Raw genomic sequence first — 14,563 nt, forward strand, 5'->3', positions numbered from 1 at the left:
ACACACACTGAAAGAGAGAAAACACTGACATCTCACTGAAAAACTCACATCCCACCAAAAAAATTTCAAATTAAGAAATTATGTTCTAAAATAAATAAAAATTACCTTTTTTAGGGTCATTAAGATTTTTTGCAATGATGTAACTTCTTGCAACTTCTTAGTGTTTCTTGTGATTTTGGGCTTTGGTTCGACCTGGACAGACTCTCCACACACGCTGTGTTTTAACGCTCACTTTAATCCATTGATTAGCAGCGGCTCTTTCAGTCTCAGAGATGTATTTTTAAATGCACGTTCCTGAATAATCCTCTGACTCAAAACACATTATTCCTCTGAAGACGACGGGCCAGAACGACTGCTGCGATCGATCATCTCCACCCACAGCGTACACACTTACAGAAAAAGAGCAGCCCAAAGAGATGCATTTTCCTACAGCACCATTTTATTGGGATTAGACGTTTTTAGAAAATCATTTGTATAGCTCTGTCCATTTAAAAACAATCATTTTGTGATAAAAAGGCGTTTTGTCAGGCAGAATCCAGCAGAATGGAGATGTGTGTAACGTGAAGAAGAAGCTCAAAGTGTTTATCGATATCAGAAATCACTCAAGATGAGGAACGACAAACACCAACAACAGTTACAGTTTTCACACACACTACTGTACATGTACAAAACAGCTTCGATTAACAAAGGCGGAGAAAAACTCAAGTAGAAAACCTGAATCTTAGGCTGTAAACACGTAGCATCTTTAGTCTGTTAGAAACGTTTGTTCGTCACTCCAAATAAAAAATAAAGATGTGAGTCACAAACGGTTTGGTTCTTTCTTGTTTGTGTCAGTATCTACACTGCTGCTCAAAAGTTTGGGATCAGTGAGACTTGTAAAGTCTCTTCTGCTCATCAAGGCTGCATTTATTTGATTTAAAATACAGAAAAAAACACTATTCTTGCAAAATGTTATTTCAACAAAATAATGGTTTCTATTTTCATATCTTTCAAAATATAAGTTATTTCTGTGATGCAAAGCTGAATTTCCATCATCATAACTCCAGTATGAAGTGTCACATGATCCTTCAGAAATCATTCTAACATGTTTTTTAGGATTCTTTGATGAATTAAAAGTTAAAAAGAACAGGTTTTAATCAAAATGTAAATCTATGTATCTTTGCTATCCCTTTTTATCAATTTAACACATTCTTGCTGAATAAAATACTTAATTTCTTTCAAAAAAACAACAACTGTAGAGTACATTGTTAGAAAAGATTTCTATTTTAAATAAATTATTTTCTTTTTAACTTTTTATTCATCAAAGAATCACAAAAAAAGTATCACAGGTTCCAAAAAAAATATTAGTTTCCAGCACTGATAATAAATCATCATAATAGAATAATTTCTGAAGATCATGTGACACTGAAGACTGGAGTAATGATGCTGAAAATACAGCTGTGCATCACAGAAATAAATCAGATTTGAATGTATATAAAAATAGAAACATCGTAATAATATTTCACAATATTCATTTTTCCCTGGATTTTTCATTAAATAAATAAGAGACTTCGGTAAAAAACATTAAAAATCGTTCTTATCCCAAACTTTTGACAGGTGGTCGTTTTAAGACTTTTAGTTCCAGTAAATGATTAATAAAATAGTGATTGATCATAAAGCTAAACTAAAAAATAAAAAGGTGTAATGTTTGATCTGCTGCTTTAATGGTCAGTGAATCCAGGCATGGGGAAGGGACGAGCGAAAGCTTCAACGCGGCGACGCAGATCCGTGATACGAGACGCCGTCTCCGAGTCCTCCAGCAGGAAACTCTTGAAATCTGACAGCTTTTCTGAACAGAAACAGAGAAACTGCATGAGGAGACAGAACCACATTAAAGTGCCAATAATGCTAATGTTCTGCATTTATTTAATCAAAAATATAGTCAAAATTGTGAAATATTGTTATGAGTGAAATGGCACTGTCAAACGATTAATCGCGATTAATCGCATCCGAAATAACAGTTTTTGCTTACATAATATACATGTGTGTGTGCTGTGTATATTTATTATGTATATGTAAATATGTGACTATGTATATACATAATAAATATACACAGCACACACACACAAATATATTATGTAAGCAAAAACCTTTGTTTTGGATGCGATTAATCGCGATTAATCGTTTTACAGTGCTAGATTTAAAATAGCTGTGAATAACTGTTACAATGTAACTGATTTCTGTGATCAAAGCTGTCACATGATCTTCAGAAATCATTCTAACATGCTGCTCAAGAGACATTTCTGATTATTATCAATGTTGAAAACAATTCAATATTTTTGTGAAAACCGTGATCCGTTTTATTTTTTAGGATTCACAGATAAATAGAAAGTTAATGATTTGCAATAACAACAATATTGTAGATATGTAACAAGATCTATATTGTTGATATAAAACATGACATATAATAAACACAGAGTAATAGCAGATCTCTGAGTCTGTACTCACTGGTCTTCTTCTTGACGTCCAGAGCGATCTTGATGCCCTGATCGAAGAAATCCACCACCTGCTGGAAGTCAGCCTCCTTGAACTGACGAGACGTGAGAGCAGGGGATCCTGGGAAACCAGCGGAGCACAGTTTGAGTGTGTGTTTGTTTGAGTGAGTGTGTTTCTGTGTGTGTGTGTTTGTTTGTGTATGTGTTTGAGCATGTGGTGAATGTGTGGTGTGTGTGTGTGAATGTTTCAGTGAGTGTGTGTTTGTGCATGTGGTGGGTGTGTGTGTGTGCGTGTTTCTGTGAGTGAGTGAGTGAAGGTGAGTGCTCTTGTTTATGTATCATATCAGGACACAACTCTGTATAATGACATGGGTATGACACAGGTATTACAAGGAGAGGGTGACTTATGAGGACATAAACCATGTCCCCATTTTTCAAAACGCTTATAAATCATACAGAATGAGTTTTTTTGAGAAAGTAAAAATGCACAAAGTTTCCTGTGAGGGTTAGGGTTAGGTGTAGGGTTGGTGTAGGGCCATAGAATATACAGTTTGTACAGTATAAAAACTATTACGCCTATGGGATGAACACACTTTACACAAAAACAAACGTGTGTGTGTTTCTGTGAGTGAGTGTGTGTACGTGCATGTGTGTGTGAGTGTGTGTGTTTCTCACCGAGTCTCAGGCCGCCGGGGGTCAGTGCGCTCTTGTCTCCAGGGCAGGTGTTCTTGTTGGCTGTGATGGACAGCAGTTCCAGAACACGCTCGGCCCGCGCTCCGTCCATCCCCTGAGGCCTCAGATCCACCAGAACCAGATGATTATCGGTTCCTCCTGAACAAACACACACAACACTGGTCTTCACTCAAACGAGTCTGACTGGATGTATATCTACGGTCACTTGAACAAATGTCCAGTTCCCAGATATTACGGTTTTCGATTATGAGGCTATTATGCATTATATCAACATGGACAACCATTCTACTGCCATATTATACAGAATCTAAATTCTGACTTTTTTTTTGTTTCCAAATTGTGAGGAAATTTTTTTATCCCTACATAATTTCTTTAGAGTAAAGTTGTTGATGAAAAAACTCAAATTAAGAGCAGAAACATGAATGAATCCTCATCACAGACTGTAATGACACGTTTCCACAGTTATTAACAATGTAAATCTAGCAAAATGTTTCATTTTCATAAAAAATTTTTTTTACATTTATAACTAGAATTTTTGTCAGTGATTTTTTTTAAATCCTTGAGATACTATTTTAGTTTTTCTTAATATTCTGAATCAGATATTATTTTTATATATGCTTTCATGTTAATTTTAGTTAACATTTAGACATTTATGTTGGTTGTAGTTGTTTTTAAATATGTCTATATAGGTTTTATTTATTTTAGTTTCAGTTTTAGTAATTTTAGTACATCTACATGAGGTTAAACTCAATAGAAATGAGAATTCTTTTACTTAGAAACTGTTGTCTATTGTTAATAATTTACAGTGATCTGTAATAACCTCAAAATCTGTTGCTAAACATTTCAAGTTAATACTTTTAAAACAATATAAGAACAGGTTTTATTGTATGACATGGCTGATATGGACTGAAACAGAATTGGGCTTATTCCTGAAGTTGGAGAAATGTTTGGAACCAACATTTTGGTAAAAAAAAAAAAAATCGTCTTAGCCCTTGGTTCAGTCCAGAGTTGTCTGATCTTATTCGCCAAAACACACTCTATGGAATAGAGCAAAGACCTCTAATGATACACCTGACTGGTAATCATATAGCGCTATAGGAAATTAATATACTCAGTCCATTACACAAGCAAAATCAAACACCATTTGAATGTTAATAGCCCCGTTACCTGAACATTTTCTAAAGGGGTCCCACAAGGAAACGTACTGGGACCAATACTTTTTACTATTTATGTTAATGACATTTCCCTTGTCGCAGGTGATTCTCATGTACATTTAAATGCTGATGACATTTATTTATACATTTAGTTTTTCCCTAACTACTACGGCCCGTTTTACTCTCATCCAACATGCTTTCTCTAGTCTTCATTTAATTTTAAATACGAATAATCTACCACATGTTGAGTATCCAGCTAATAGTTTCTGATTGGATGGCTCTGAGATCAATTATGTTGAATGCTACAAATATCTTGGTATTTGGCTCGATAGCAAACATTTGTCATTTGAAACTCACATAAATGCACTGCTCACAAAGGTTAAAACTCGCATAGGTTTGCTTTATCGGAAACAAATCTTCTTTTAAACATTCCTCAAAACAGCTACAATATATCATTGTACTTGCTTTTAGTTATTTGCTTGTTCTTATACGTCACTGTTTATAAGTGTGTTACTTATAATTGTATAATGTCTTTATTGTTTTGCATCTGTTTTTTATGCTGCAACTTAGCCAGGTTGTCATTGTAAATAAGAAATGGTTCTCAACTGACTTACCTAGTTATATAAAAGTAAAAATAAATAATTAAAAACATTAATAAATATATATTTTTTTCATATGTTAGTTAATGCATTAATGTTAACAAATGGGATCTCATTGTAAACTGTTGCCAAATTATTTTTACTTAAAATTTCCTTTTATGGTTTTTGTTACTATATCTTAGCATTGAAAACTAGTAATGCTGCTGCTTGAGAGTTTCTTTCTCTTTTCTGACCAACATAAAGCAATCTCTCTGTCATAGCAATACTATAATGGGGGGCACAAAATTATAAATTATATTTATACTTAGGTTCATCCAATCAATCAAACTTCTACTTCTGAGAACCCCAGAAATGTACAAACAGAGTGAGTTTTGCGGTCTAAAGTGTTTAACAGCAGTCGTCTCTCACTCGTCTGTGTCATAATCATTGTTTCTCACAGATGAGACTGAGTCATAAACTGATCTGCAGCTGTTTAAGAAGTGATCAGAACAGAACGGAAGAATAACAACATGTGCGTCGATGTGAAGCGTGTCCGGCGTGCAGACGTTCAATTAGTTCTGCATATGTTACTGAGGAGAAACCGCAGCTGATACACACACGCTCACTGATGATAATAATAATATCCAGCGCACAAAAACATAATTAAAAGTGTTTGAGTGCGATAAAATCGTCAAGACTTCAGACGAAGAGTGTGGCGTTAGACAAACATTCGTTCTGCTGCCGTTTGCTTCAATAAAAGTGATTTGGATTCACCTCAAACCGGCTCATGAGACATGAGAGAGCCTTTCTGTATAACTATAATGAGTAAATTAGCAGAAGAAGACACACTCGCTCTGCTCCTTAAATAACCGAGAGTGAATAATAAACATCACAAACTATTATTAAACTGAGGAAAAGATGGAATAAATGAACTCTTTGCTTTGGTGGAGGAATGGAGTAAGGCATTGTAAGTCAGGTTCTCTATTTAAACAACTTTATGTGAGAGGGAAGAACTTGATCCGTTTTACTTCAGCAATATATATATATATATATATATATTAATTGATTAATTGTAATGTATGTGTGTGTTTTTTCTCTTTAGTTAGTTTGGTCAAACTAAGACGTCTCCAAGTCTCAATAACTTTTTAATTCATTTTGAAAAATAAATAGCTTGTGGCTTGAATAGCTGTGCTAGATTTTTAAAATGACTTTTACTGTCCCTCCTGATCACACGGCAAAAAAGTCATTTTTCCTCAGTATTTCTGTCTTGAGATATCTTTGATTTTTAAATCAAGAGACATTTACTGGACAGAAAAAAAATGACTTGAAGTCTTGTTTTATGATACATTGGACAAAATAAAGTGAGTTTATATCTGAAACAAGAACAACTATCTGCCAATCGAGTCAAAAATCAACTTAATTAAAAAAAAGAAAACAGAATCGACAGAAATTTGTTCTACTGTACTTTTTTTTTTTGTGTGGATATTTTCACTGGACAACAAAAATACTGAGGAAGAGGTCAATTTTTCGCAGTTCTTGCAACATTAAACACCTTAACTATGAATTTCATTTTTCTGCTCTCATTTAAGACCTTTTTAGGCTCTAATTTGCTCAAAAAGGTGAATTAAGAACCACAGAAACCCTGAAAAACATCCTTTCAATGTTTCTAAAAACACTGCTCATATGACGTGTTTTTAATGTGATCTGGGTTGTATTTCCTTCTGTTCGTGTTTTTAAGGTCCATGAGGTCGTTTGCTTGATTATATGATGGGGTGAGATTTAAAGAAGCAGCAGATTTCAAGCATTAGTAGATCTTCATGCGTCTGAAGGACTTTCAAGGGTCAGTGTGTTATGAAGATCTTATCTACCGCTTCAATACACACAACAAACCCTGAATCATTGATAAGACTATTCATTAATACTGTATATACACTATAATCACCTGCTTTAGTTAATTAATTCATTAAGAGCTTTTGTGTTGTTCGTTAGACAGGCTAAATCAAACACCATTTGACTGTTAATAGTCCTGATCCCTGAAAATGTTCTAAAGGGGTCCCACAAGGAAACGTACTGAGACCTATACTTTTTAGTAGGGGTGCACCGAAATTTCGGCTGCCGAAAATTTTCGGCCGAAATGGCATTATCGGTTTCGGGCCGAAATAAAAAAAACAGCCGAAAACGTAAACCGAAAATGAATGTCACCCGCCCCTCCCATCCGTGCGCAAGCGCTTAGGTTTCACTCACGGTCGAGCTGTTATCACGCGTCTGCCTGTCAAAGATTAAGCATGTCAAAGGGCTGTCACAATCAAAAAAAGCTTGTCACAAAAGCTGCACAATCGATCGGACCAACCAACACAAGTTTCGAAAACGAAAATAGGGAATCGATTTTAACGGTCTTCTCTCGGAGCGCGTCCAGGTCGTCACTATACGCTCGCAGCGAACGCGCGTCACACAGCAACTGCAGGTTCTGACACACACACACACACACACACACACACACACACACACACACACACACACACACACACAGACACAGACACAGACACACACAGACACACACAGACACACACACACACACACACACACACACACACACACACACACACACACAGAGCCTATTAGCGCATAATATCAATGTAGCCTTCAGTAATGTTTTTCATTGATGTTATGGCAGTCCACATTGCTGACTTGTGCGCGTCTCAAGTGCCTTCTTTACGTTCGCCCTAATGCCTGTTTAGTTGTCGGTGGATTTGCCTATATTTGTCGTTGAAAAACGGATCAACGCCAAATATAGGCAATTTACTAACGATTCAATGAACACTTTGCCTATGTCTCAAAAATCGAACAGGATTTTTTTTCACAAAAGTGACAGCCCTATACGAGAGGACACCAAAGTTGCAATATGTAGCATTTGTTCTTCAAAAATCTCCAAAATTGTGGATTTTTTTTGCACAATTTTTAAAAAACTATTTTATTTGATGGAACATAAAACTTGAAGAATAATTATTATTTATATTTATTGTTAAAAATATTTTATGTTTTGTTATGTAACTGTTAATAAAAGTTTGATTATTATATTGTGATTTTTCAATTCAGATCCATTAAATCCAAGCAATATATATATACGTTTTTAAAAGAAGCCATTTTCGGCTTCAGTTTCGGTTTTCGGCCAAGTGCATCCTAAATTTTCGGTTTCGGAGCAGAATTTTCATTTCGGTGCATCACTACTTTTTAGTATTTATGTTAATGACATTGCCCTTGTTGCAGGTGATTCTCACGTACATTTATATGCTGATGACACTTATAAATGAACTCTTTGCTGAAGAATGGAGTGACTCAGTTTCTTCTATATAAATAATTTATGTGAGAGTGAAGAAGTTTTACTTCAGCAATAACATAAAAAGAAAAAATGTAAATGTATTTGTGTGTGTTTTCTGCTCGTGGTGTTTTCTACCACTTCAATCCACATAAACACTGAATCATTGACAAGACTATTCATAAATACTGTATATACACTATAATCACCTGCTTTAGTTAATTAGTTCATTAAGACCTTCATTCGTACACTGCAAAAAATAAAAGGATTTTTGTCTTGTTCTAAAAAAACTAACAAACAAGAAAACATTGCACCTTTTAGACTTGCACTCTATTCATTCACTAACTGCTTGTTTTCTTAAAAAATAATAATAAAAACAAACACTTTTTTATTATTATTTGTTAGATGCTTTGGATAAAAATGTCTGCTATGACTAAATGTAAATTTCTAGTCAATATCTAACATTTTTTTAAATTAAGATGCATTTACTTGTTAAGCAAAACAACATCCTGAGTCTTTTTTCTAGGGGGAGAAAACTAAATTAAGTGCATTTAGCTTAAAACAAGTAAAACTATCTGCTAGTGGGAAAGTAAAATACTCGTTTTAAGCAAAATGCACTTAATTTAGTTTTCTTCTCCTAGAAACAAGACTCAATATCTAATATCAGTTTGCTTACCAAGTAAATGCATCTTAATTTAAGAACAGTTATAACAGTTTTTTTGACTAGAAATAAGACAAAAGTACTAATTGAGTTAAGCCTTTTTTGCAGTGTAGAGGTTTGAGCCTCACGACCGCAGCACACACTGATGAAACGCAGGAAAACTAACTTTATCTTCCAGGAGAATCCAGTGGCATCGTCTCAGTCCCAGACAAACACGTTCTACTCACCTGAAGAGAAAACATACAGCGCAGAAACAGACGAGACGCGAGTGAAAAACCCACCAGAGACCAGCGTGTAGCCCTTATTCAGCAGTGCCTCAGCCATGGCCTTCGAGTTCTTCAGAACCTGAGCGATGTATTCACGAAACATGGGCGTTGTGGCCTGAAGGGAGACCGAATGAAGAGCTATCAATTATCAAAAATCATAAATGAGCTCCCAAGTGCACCAGCTATTGTTCAGGAGAAGATGAGAGAGAATAGAAGATGCTCCACGACGCAGATGATGTTGCATTTGGATATTAATTCAACGTATGAAATGCTAATAAACAAGTAGAAAGTTGTGATCGACAGATATATCAGCTGACATTTGGCATTTTGAATATTTTTTTTCTATTCTTAGCAACAAAAAAAGTATCAGTTAGTTGTTAAATCATTTTCTTTATTTTACAAAAGTATCAAGTTAAATTTATTCATATTTATTCATTTTCAAATTACATAATTTAGTATCTATCTATCTATCTATCTATCTATCTATCTATCTATCTATCTATCTATCTATCTATCGGCTCATAGAAAGTAGAAAGTATGGTCGACCGATATATTGGCACGGCCGATATATCGGCTGATATTTGGAATTTTGTAAAAAAAAAAATAATAAATTATTTTTTTATTGCAGCAAATACTATTACAGCATAAACAAAAATCAATGTTTAATAAAAATTTATCAAGTTTATCATCAATTTTTTTTATATTCATTTTCAAATTGTATTATTTAACAAACATATCAATTAAGTATATATTTAATTTCAGCAATTGTTATACATGTGTTTTTTTTACTATCTTTAAATTCATTATATTGATATGATATACACTGGCTTTATATTGGTCATTAATTCAGTGTATGAACCATAAACAGATTAAATCAATGCAGAAAGTAGTAGTTGACCGATATACTGACAAGACCGATATATCGGTTGAAATTTAGCATTTTTTTATTATTTGGAAAAAAATACTATAATAGCATAAAAAATCAAGTAGTCTTTTTAAATAAATAATATTAATTTTTTAACAAGTTAATTTTTGTGATGCTTATTAATTTTCAAGTATATAATTTAGTAAATATAAAATAATATATATTTACTTTCAGCAATAGTTTTGTTTTCACAATGTTTGAAGTGAATATTGGGTAATATAATACATTTTAAATATTCAAGTAAATATTGATATACATATATATTGGCCGATATTTGGCATTTTTTTTATTATCTGCAATGGCCAATAATTTTTCTGTTTAGCCAGTTTTTAACAGAAAAGCAAACACTTAAAATACTCATCCTATTTAATTTAAACAAGTCTTCAAATCCTTGATTTCATATTCAGTGTGCTTTATCTAAAATGAGTTTTTTTTACACTAAATTGTCCTTGTTCGTGAAAATATTTTTCCTAGGACACACAAACATACCAAGTCATTAAGGGTAAAAAAAAAAAAAAATCCAAAGCGTTTTCCCCCATATTTATTCATTTTCAAATTACATAATTTAGTATCTATCTATCTATCTATCTATCTATCTATCTGTCTATCTATCGGCTCATAGAAAGTAGAAAGTATGGTCGACCGATATATTGGCACGGCCGATATATCGGCTGATATTTGGAATTTTGTAAAAAAAAAAAATAATAAATTATTTTTTTATTGCAGCAAATACTATTACAGCATAAACAAAAATCAATGTTTAATAAAAATTTATCAAGTTTATCATCAATTTTTTTATATTCATTTTCAAATTGTATTATTTAACAAACATATCAATTAAGTATATATTTAATTTCAGCAATTGTTATACATGTGTTTTTTTTAATATCTTTAAATTCATTATATTGATATGATATACACTGGCTTTATATTGGTCATTAATTCAGTGTATGAACCATAAACAGATTAAATCAATGCAGAAAGTAGTAGTTGACCGATATACTGACAAGACCGATATATCGGTTGAAATTTAGCATTTTTTTATTATTTGGAAAAAAATACTATAATAGCATAAAAAATCAAGTAGTCTTTTTAAATAAATAAAAAAAAAAAATCCAAAGCGTTTTCCCCCATATTTATTCATTATCAAATTATATAATTTTGTAAATATTTAAAATAAATATACGTTTAATTTCAGCAATCTATGCATAAATGAAATAGTGCGATATCATATATATCAGCTTAATATTGCCACCCTGCTCTCTATGATATCATTAAGGACTAGCAGAAAGACTAAATGATCTGGAAGGGAAAGCAAAGCTGTACCTGTTTGAGAGCAACAGCGACGCCGGCGATGGCGTGATTGTGAGGGCCGCCTTGAAGTGAAGGGAACACAGAGAAGTTGACCTTCTCCTCCAGGTCATACATGACCTCTTTGCCCTTCTTATCCAGCGAGCGAACACCCTTCCGGTAGAAGATAAGCCCCGCCCTGAGGGGAGGAGCCAGAGCAGAGGAGGTGGAGAAACAGTTACTGATGGAGATGATGATGAAGATTTACTGCTCAAGAAACATTTCTGATTATTATCAATGTTGAAAACAGTTGTGCTGAATTTAATTTTTTTGTTGGAACCGTGATACACTATTTTTCAGGGTTCACAGATGAACAGAAAGCTCAGAACTGTCACTTTTAATCAATTAATGCATTCCTAATGAATAAAAGTATTAACTTCTTTCACAGAATGAATGGTTTGTGCACTAAACACTAGTCCTGCACACAGGCTTTGAGAGATGGATCTCAGTCACTGCTCGAGCTGTACCTGGATCCTCGCAGTGATTTGTGTGTGGTTGTGGTGACGAGGTCGGCGTGTGTGAACGGCGAGGGAATGGCTTTGCCTGCCACCAGTCCGCTGATGTGAGCCATGTCCGCCAGCATGTATGCGTTCAGCTCGGTGCACAGCTGCCCGGAGACAGAGAGCAGAGTAAGACAGAGCTCAGGGAGGATTATGAAAGCATTGAGAAACTGAGATCCGCAGAGCTCACAGCAAACATCACAATCAAAGCGCTCCGTTATCGGCCCATCGGAGACTGACCTGATGAGATCCGAGCGCTTCTCCAGGGAACGAGCCCCAGAGACTGCAGGCGCTTCACTAACACTTCTGAGCGTGACGCTACGCTCTCGGGTAAAGATAATCTCCAGCTGATCAGACACTGATAATGCACACTGATACACTTAATCTGTCGTGGAGAGTGTGTGTGTGTGTGTGTGTGTGTGTGTGTGTGTGAGAGTGCGTGTGTTTGAGAGTGTGTGTGTGTGTGTGTGTGTGTGTGTGAGAGTGCGTGTGTTTGAGAGTGTGTGTGTGTGTGTGTGTGCTTGTGTTTGAGAGTGTGTGTGTGTGCTTGTGTTTGAGAGTGTGTGTGTGTGCTTGTGTTTGAGAGTGTGTGTGTGTGCTTGTGTTTGAGAGTGTGTGTGTGTGTGTGTGTGTGTGTGCTTGTGTTAGAGAGTGTGTGTGTGTGTGTGTGTGTTTGAGAGTGTGTGTGTGTGTGTGTGTGCTTGTGTTTGAGTGAGTGTGTGTGTGTGTGTGTGTGTGTGTGCTTGTGTTAGAGAGTGTGTGTGTGTGTGTGTGTTTGAGAGTGTGTGTGTGTGTGTGTGCTTGTGTTTGAGAGTGTGTGTGTGTGTGTGTGTGTGTGTGTGTGTGTGTGTTTGAGAGTGTGTGTGTGTGTACTTGTGTTTGAGAGTGTGTGGGTGAGTGTGTGTGTGTGTTTGAGAGTGTGTGGGTGAGTGTGTGTGTGTGTTTGAGTGTGTGTGTGTGTGCGCGTGTGTGTGAGCTTGTGTGTGCTGCTGACCTTGTGTTTATCTTGCAGTAAAATCAGGCCACAGTAAATTCGATCAACAAACATGAAACACACACAATCTCAGCCTGCAGCAGAAAACATGAAGTGCCGCACAAGATATGAGGAAAGCAGCTCTCAGAGACACAGACACCAGCTCTGCTCGAACCCTAGCGAGTGCCCTACATAGACATCACATGACAATGTGAATAATGCATACATTTAATTTAATTTTGGGAGGCATGATGTTTGAGCCTTCTCATGCGGTCTATGTAGGGCACTCACTAGGGTTCGGAGAGTTGTCACGAACTGAGTGAGAGCTGAAAGGGATTATGGGTATTTGACTGTCCATCAAACTTGTTTCATCAGTGTTAATGAGAACAATCATCATTCGTACTGCTGTTTGTGTGTGTATGAATGAAGATGTAATTAAAAGTTGACACTGCAGTGTGTGTGTGTGTGTGTGTACACTGTACTGTGAGCAGAGTGTGTTTGTCATCTCCGAGGCGTCAGGCTTGAGCAGTTAAACACAAATGTGTCAGAGACAGATGAGTGTGTGTGAATAAAGAGAGCAGTGGAGACAGCAAAAATAAACTCAGAGAGAGAATAACATTGTGTTTTTATCTTTAGGTACTTTTGCACTGTTTTCAATTTGCATAGTTTTAAATGCAAATGCTTTATCAAAGTAAAAACACTTCAGTACTTAACTTTAAAACCAAAAATCAAACAACACACTAAAATCTAATTTAACTTAGATTAAATCCAATAAATGCACTTGTTGGACTGGAAAGAAAGTCTTTTAAATATGATCTTTATGTTTCCTAAAACAAGATTTTACCCAAAAATAAAAGTTTAGTTGTAAATGTATTCACTCTCAGTTCATCTGAGATCAGGATGAGTTTGTGTCTTCATCAGGTTTGTAGAAATGTAGCACTGCATCAGTGTCTCATCAATGGATGCTCTGCAGTGAATGGGTGCCGTCAGAATGAGAGTCTGAGAAAACATCAAAAAAGAAGAAAAAAAAAAAAAGTGTTCTGGTCTGAATCAGGAGAGAAATCTGCACAGATCAAGCAGCGTTTAAACAGCTCTAAACAAATCTGTGAGAGACAACAGCAGATGCACTTTTTCACTGGAGGAAGTGTTATTATGGATTATAGACTCTATGTGTTTGAGTTAAAATCATCTTAATGCTGGATGTGTTTCATCTTTTGTCTTCTCCAGATGTTCACTGATGGACTGGAGTGCTGTGGATTATTGTGATGTTTTTATCAGACTCTCATTCTGACGGCACCCATTCACTGCAGAGCATCCATTGAGAGACACTGATGCAGTGCTACATTTCTACAAACCTGATGAAGACACAAACTCCAAAAAACATTTTTGGATGGACTATATTTCTTTAATTTCTTTGTTTATTTGTATGCAGCTAATGCTCTAATGCTTTAAGTACACCAATTAAAATTAGTGAAATGATTTATGATTCCATTGAAGACATTGAATAATCTAAAATGAACGAGAGGTGGATTCAGACCTTCTTGATGCGGCTGTAGTCGATGAGGCGAGCGTAAGCGCTGGTGCCTGCGATGATGAGTCTGGGTCTGAAGAGTCTCGCCGTCAACTCCATCTGATCATAGTCTATCAGACCGGACTCAGGCTGTGTGTGTGTG

General features: G+C 35.4%; 1 protein-coding gene across 1 annotated transcript in view; it reads right to left on the reverse strand.

The window, feature by feature from the left end:
- Positions 1-417: 417 nt before the first annotated feature.
- Positions 418-14,563, reverse strand: part of LOC132160677 (serine hydroxymethyltransferase, mitochondrial-like) — a 45,833-nt gene continuing 31,687 nt past the window's right edge. The window contains exons 6-12 of the mRNA XM_059570314.1: positions 14,428-14,550; positions 11,885-12,024; positions 11,394-11,556; positions 9,158-9,257; positions 3,150-3,305; positions 2,488-2,595; positions 418-1,828 (exon numbers count right to left, since the gene is read on the reverse strand). Of these exons, the coding sequence (XP_059426297.1) occupies positions 1,701-1,828; positions 2,488-2,595; positions 3,150-3,305; positions 9,158-9,257; positions 11,394-11,556; positions 11,885-12,024; positions 14,428-14,550 (918 nt within the window). The 3' untranslated portion in view covers positions 418-1,700. The remainder of the gene's footprint in view (positions 1,829-2,487; positions 2,596-3,149; positions 3,306-9,157; positions 9,258-11,393; positions 11,557-11,884; positions 12,025-14,427; positions 14,551-14,563) is intronic.

This window comes from Carassius carassius, chromosome 17 (genome assembly GCF_963082965.1).
Source record: "Carassius carassius chromosome 17, fCarCar2.1, whole genome shotgun sequence".
NCBI lineage: Eukaryota > Metazoa > Chordata > Actinopteri > Cypriniformes > Cyprinidae > Carassius > Carassius carassius.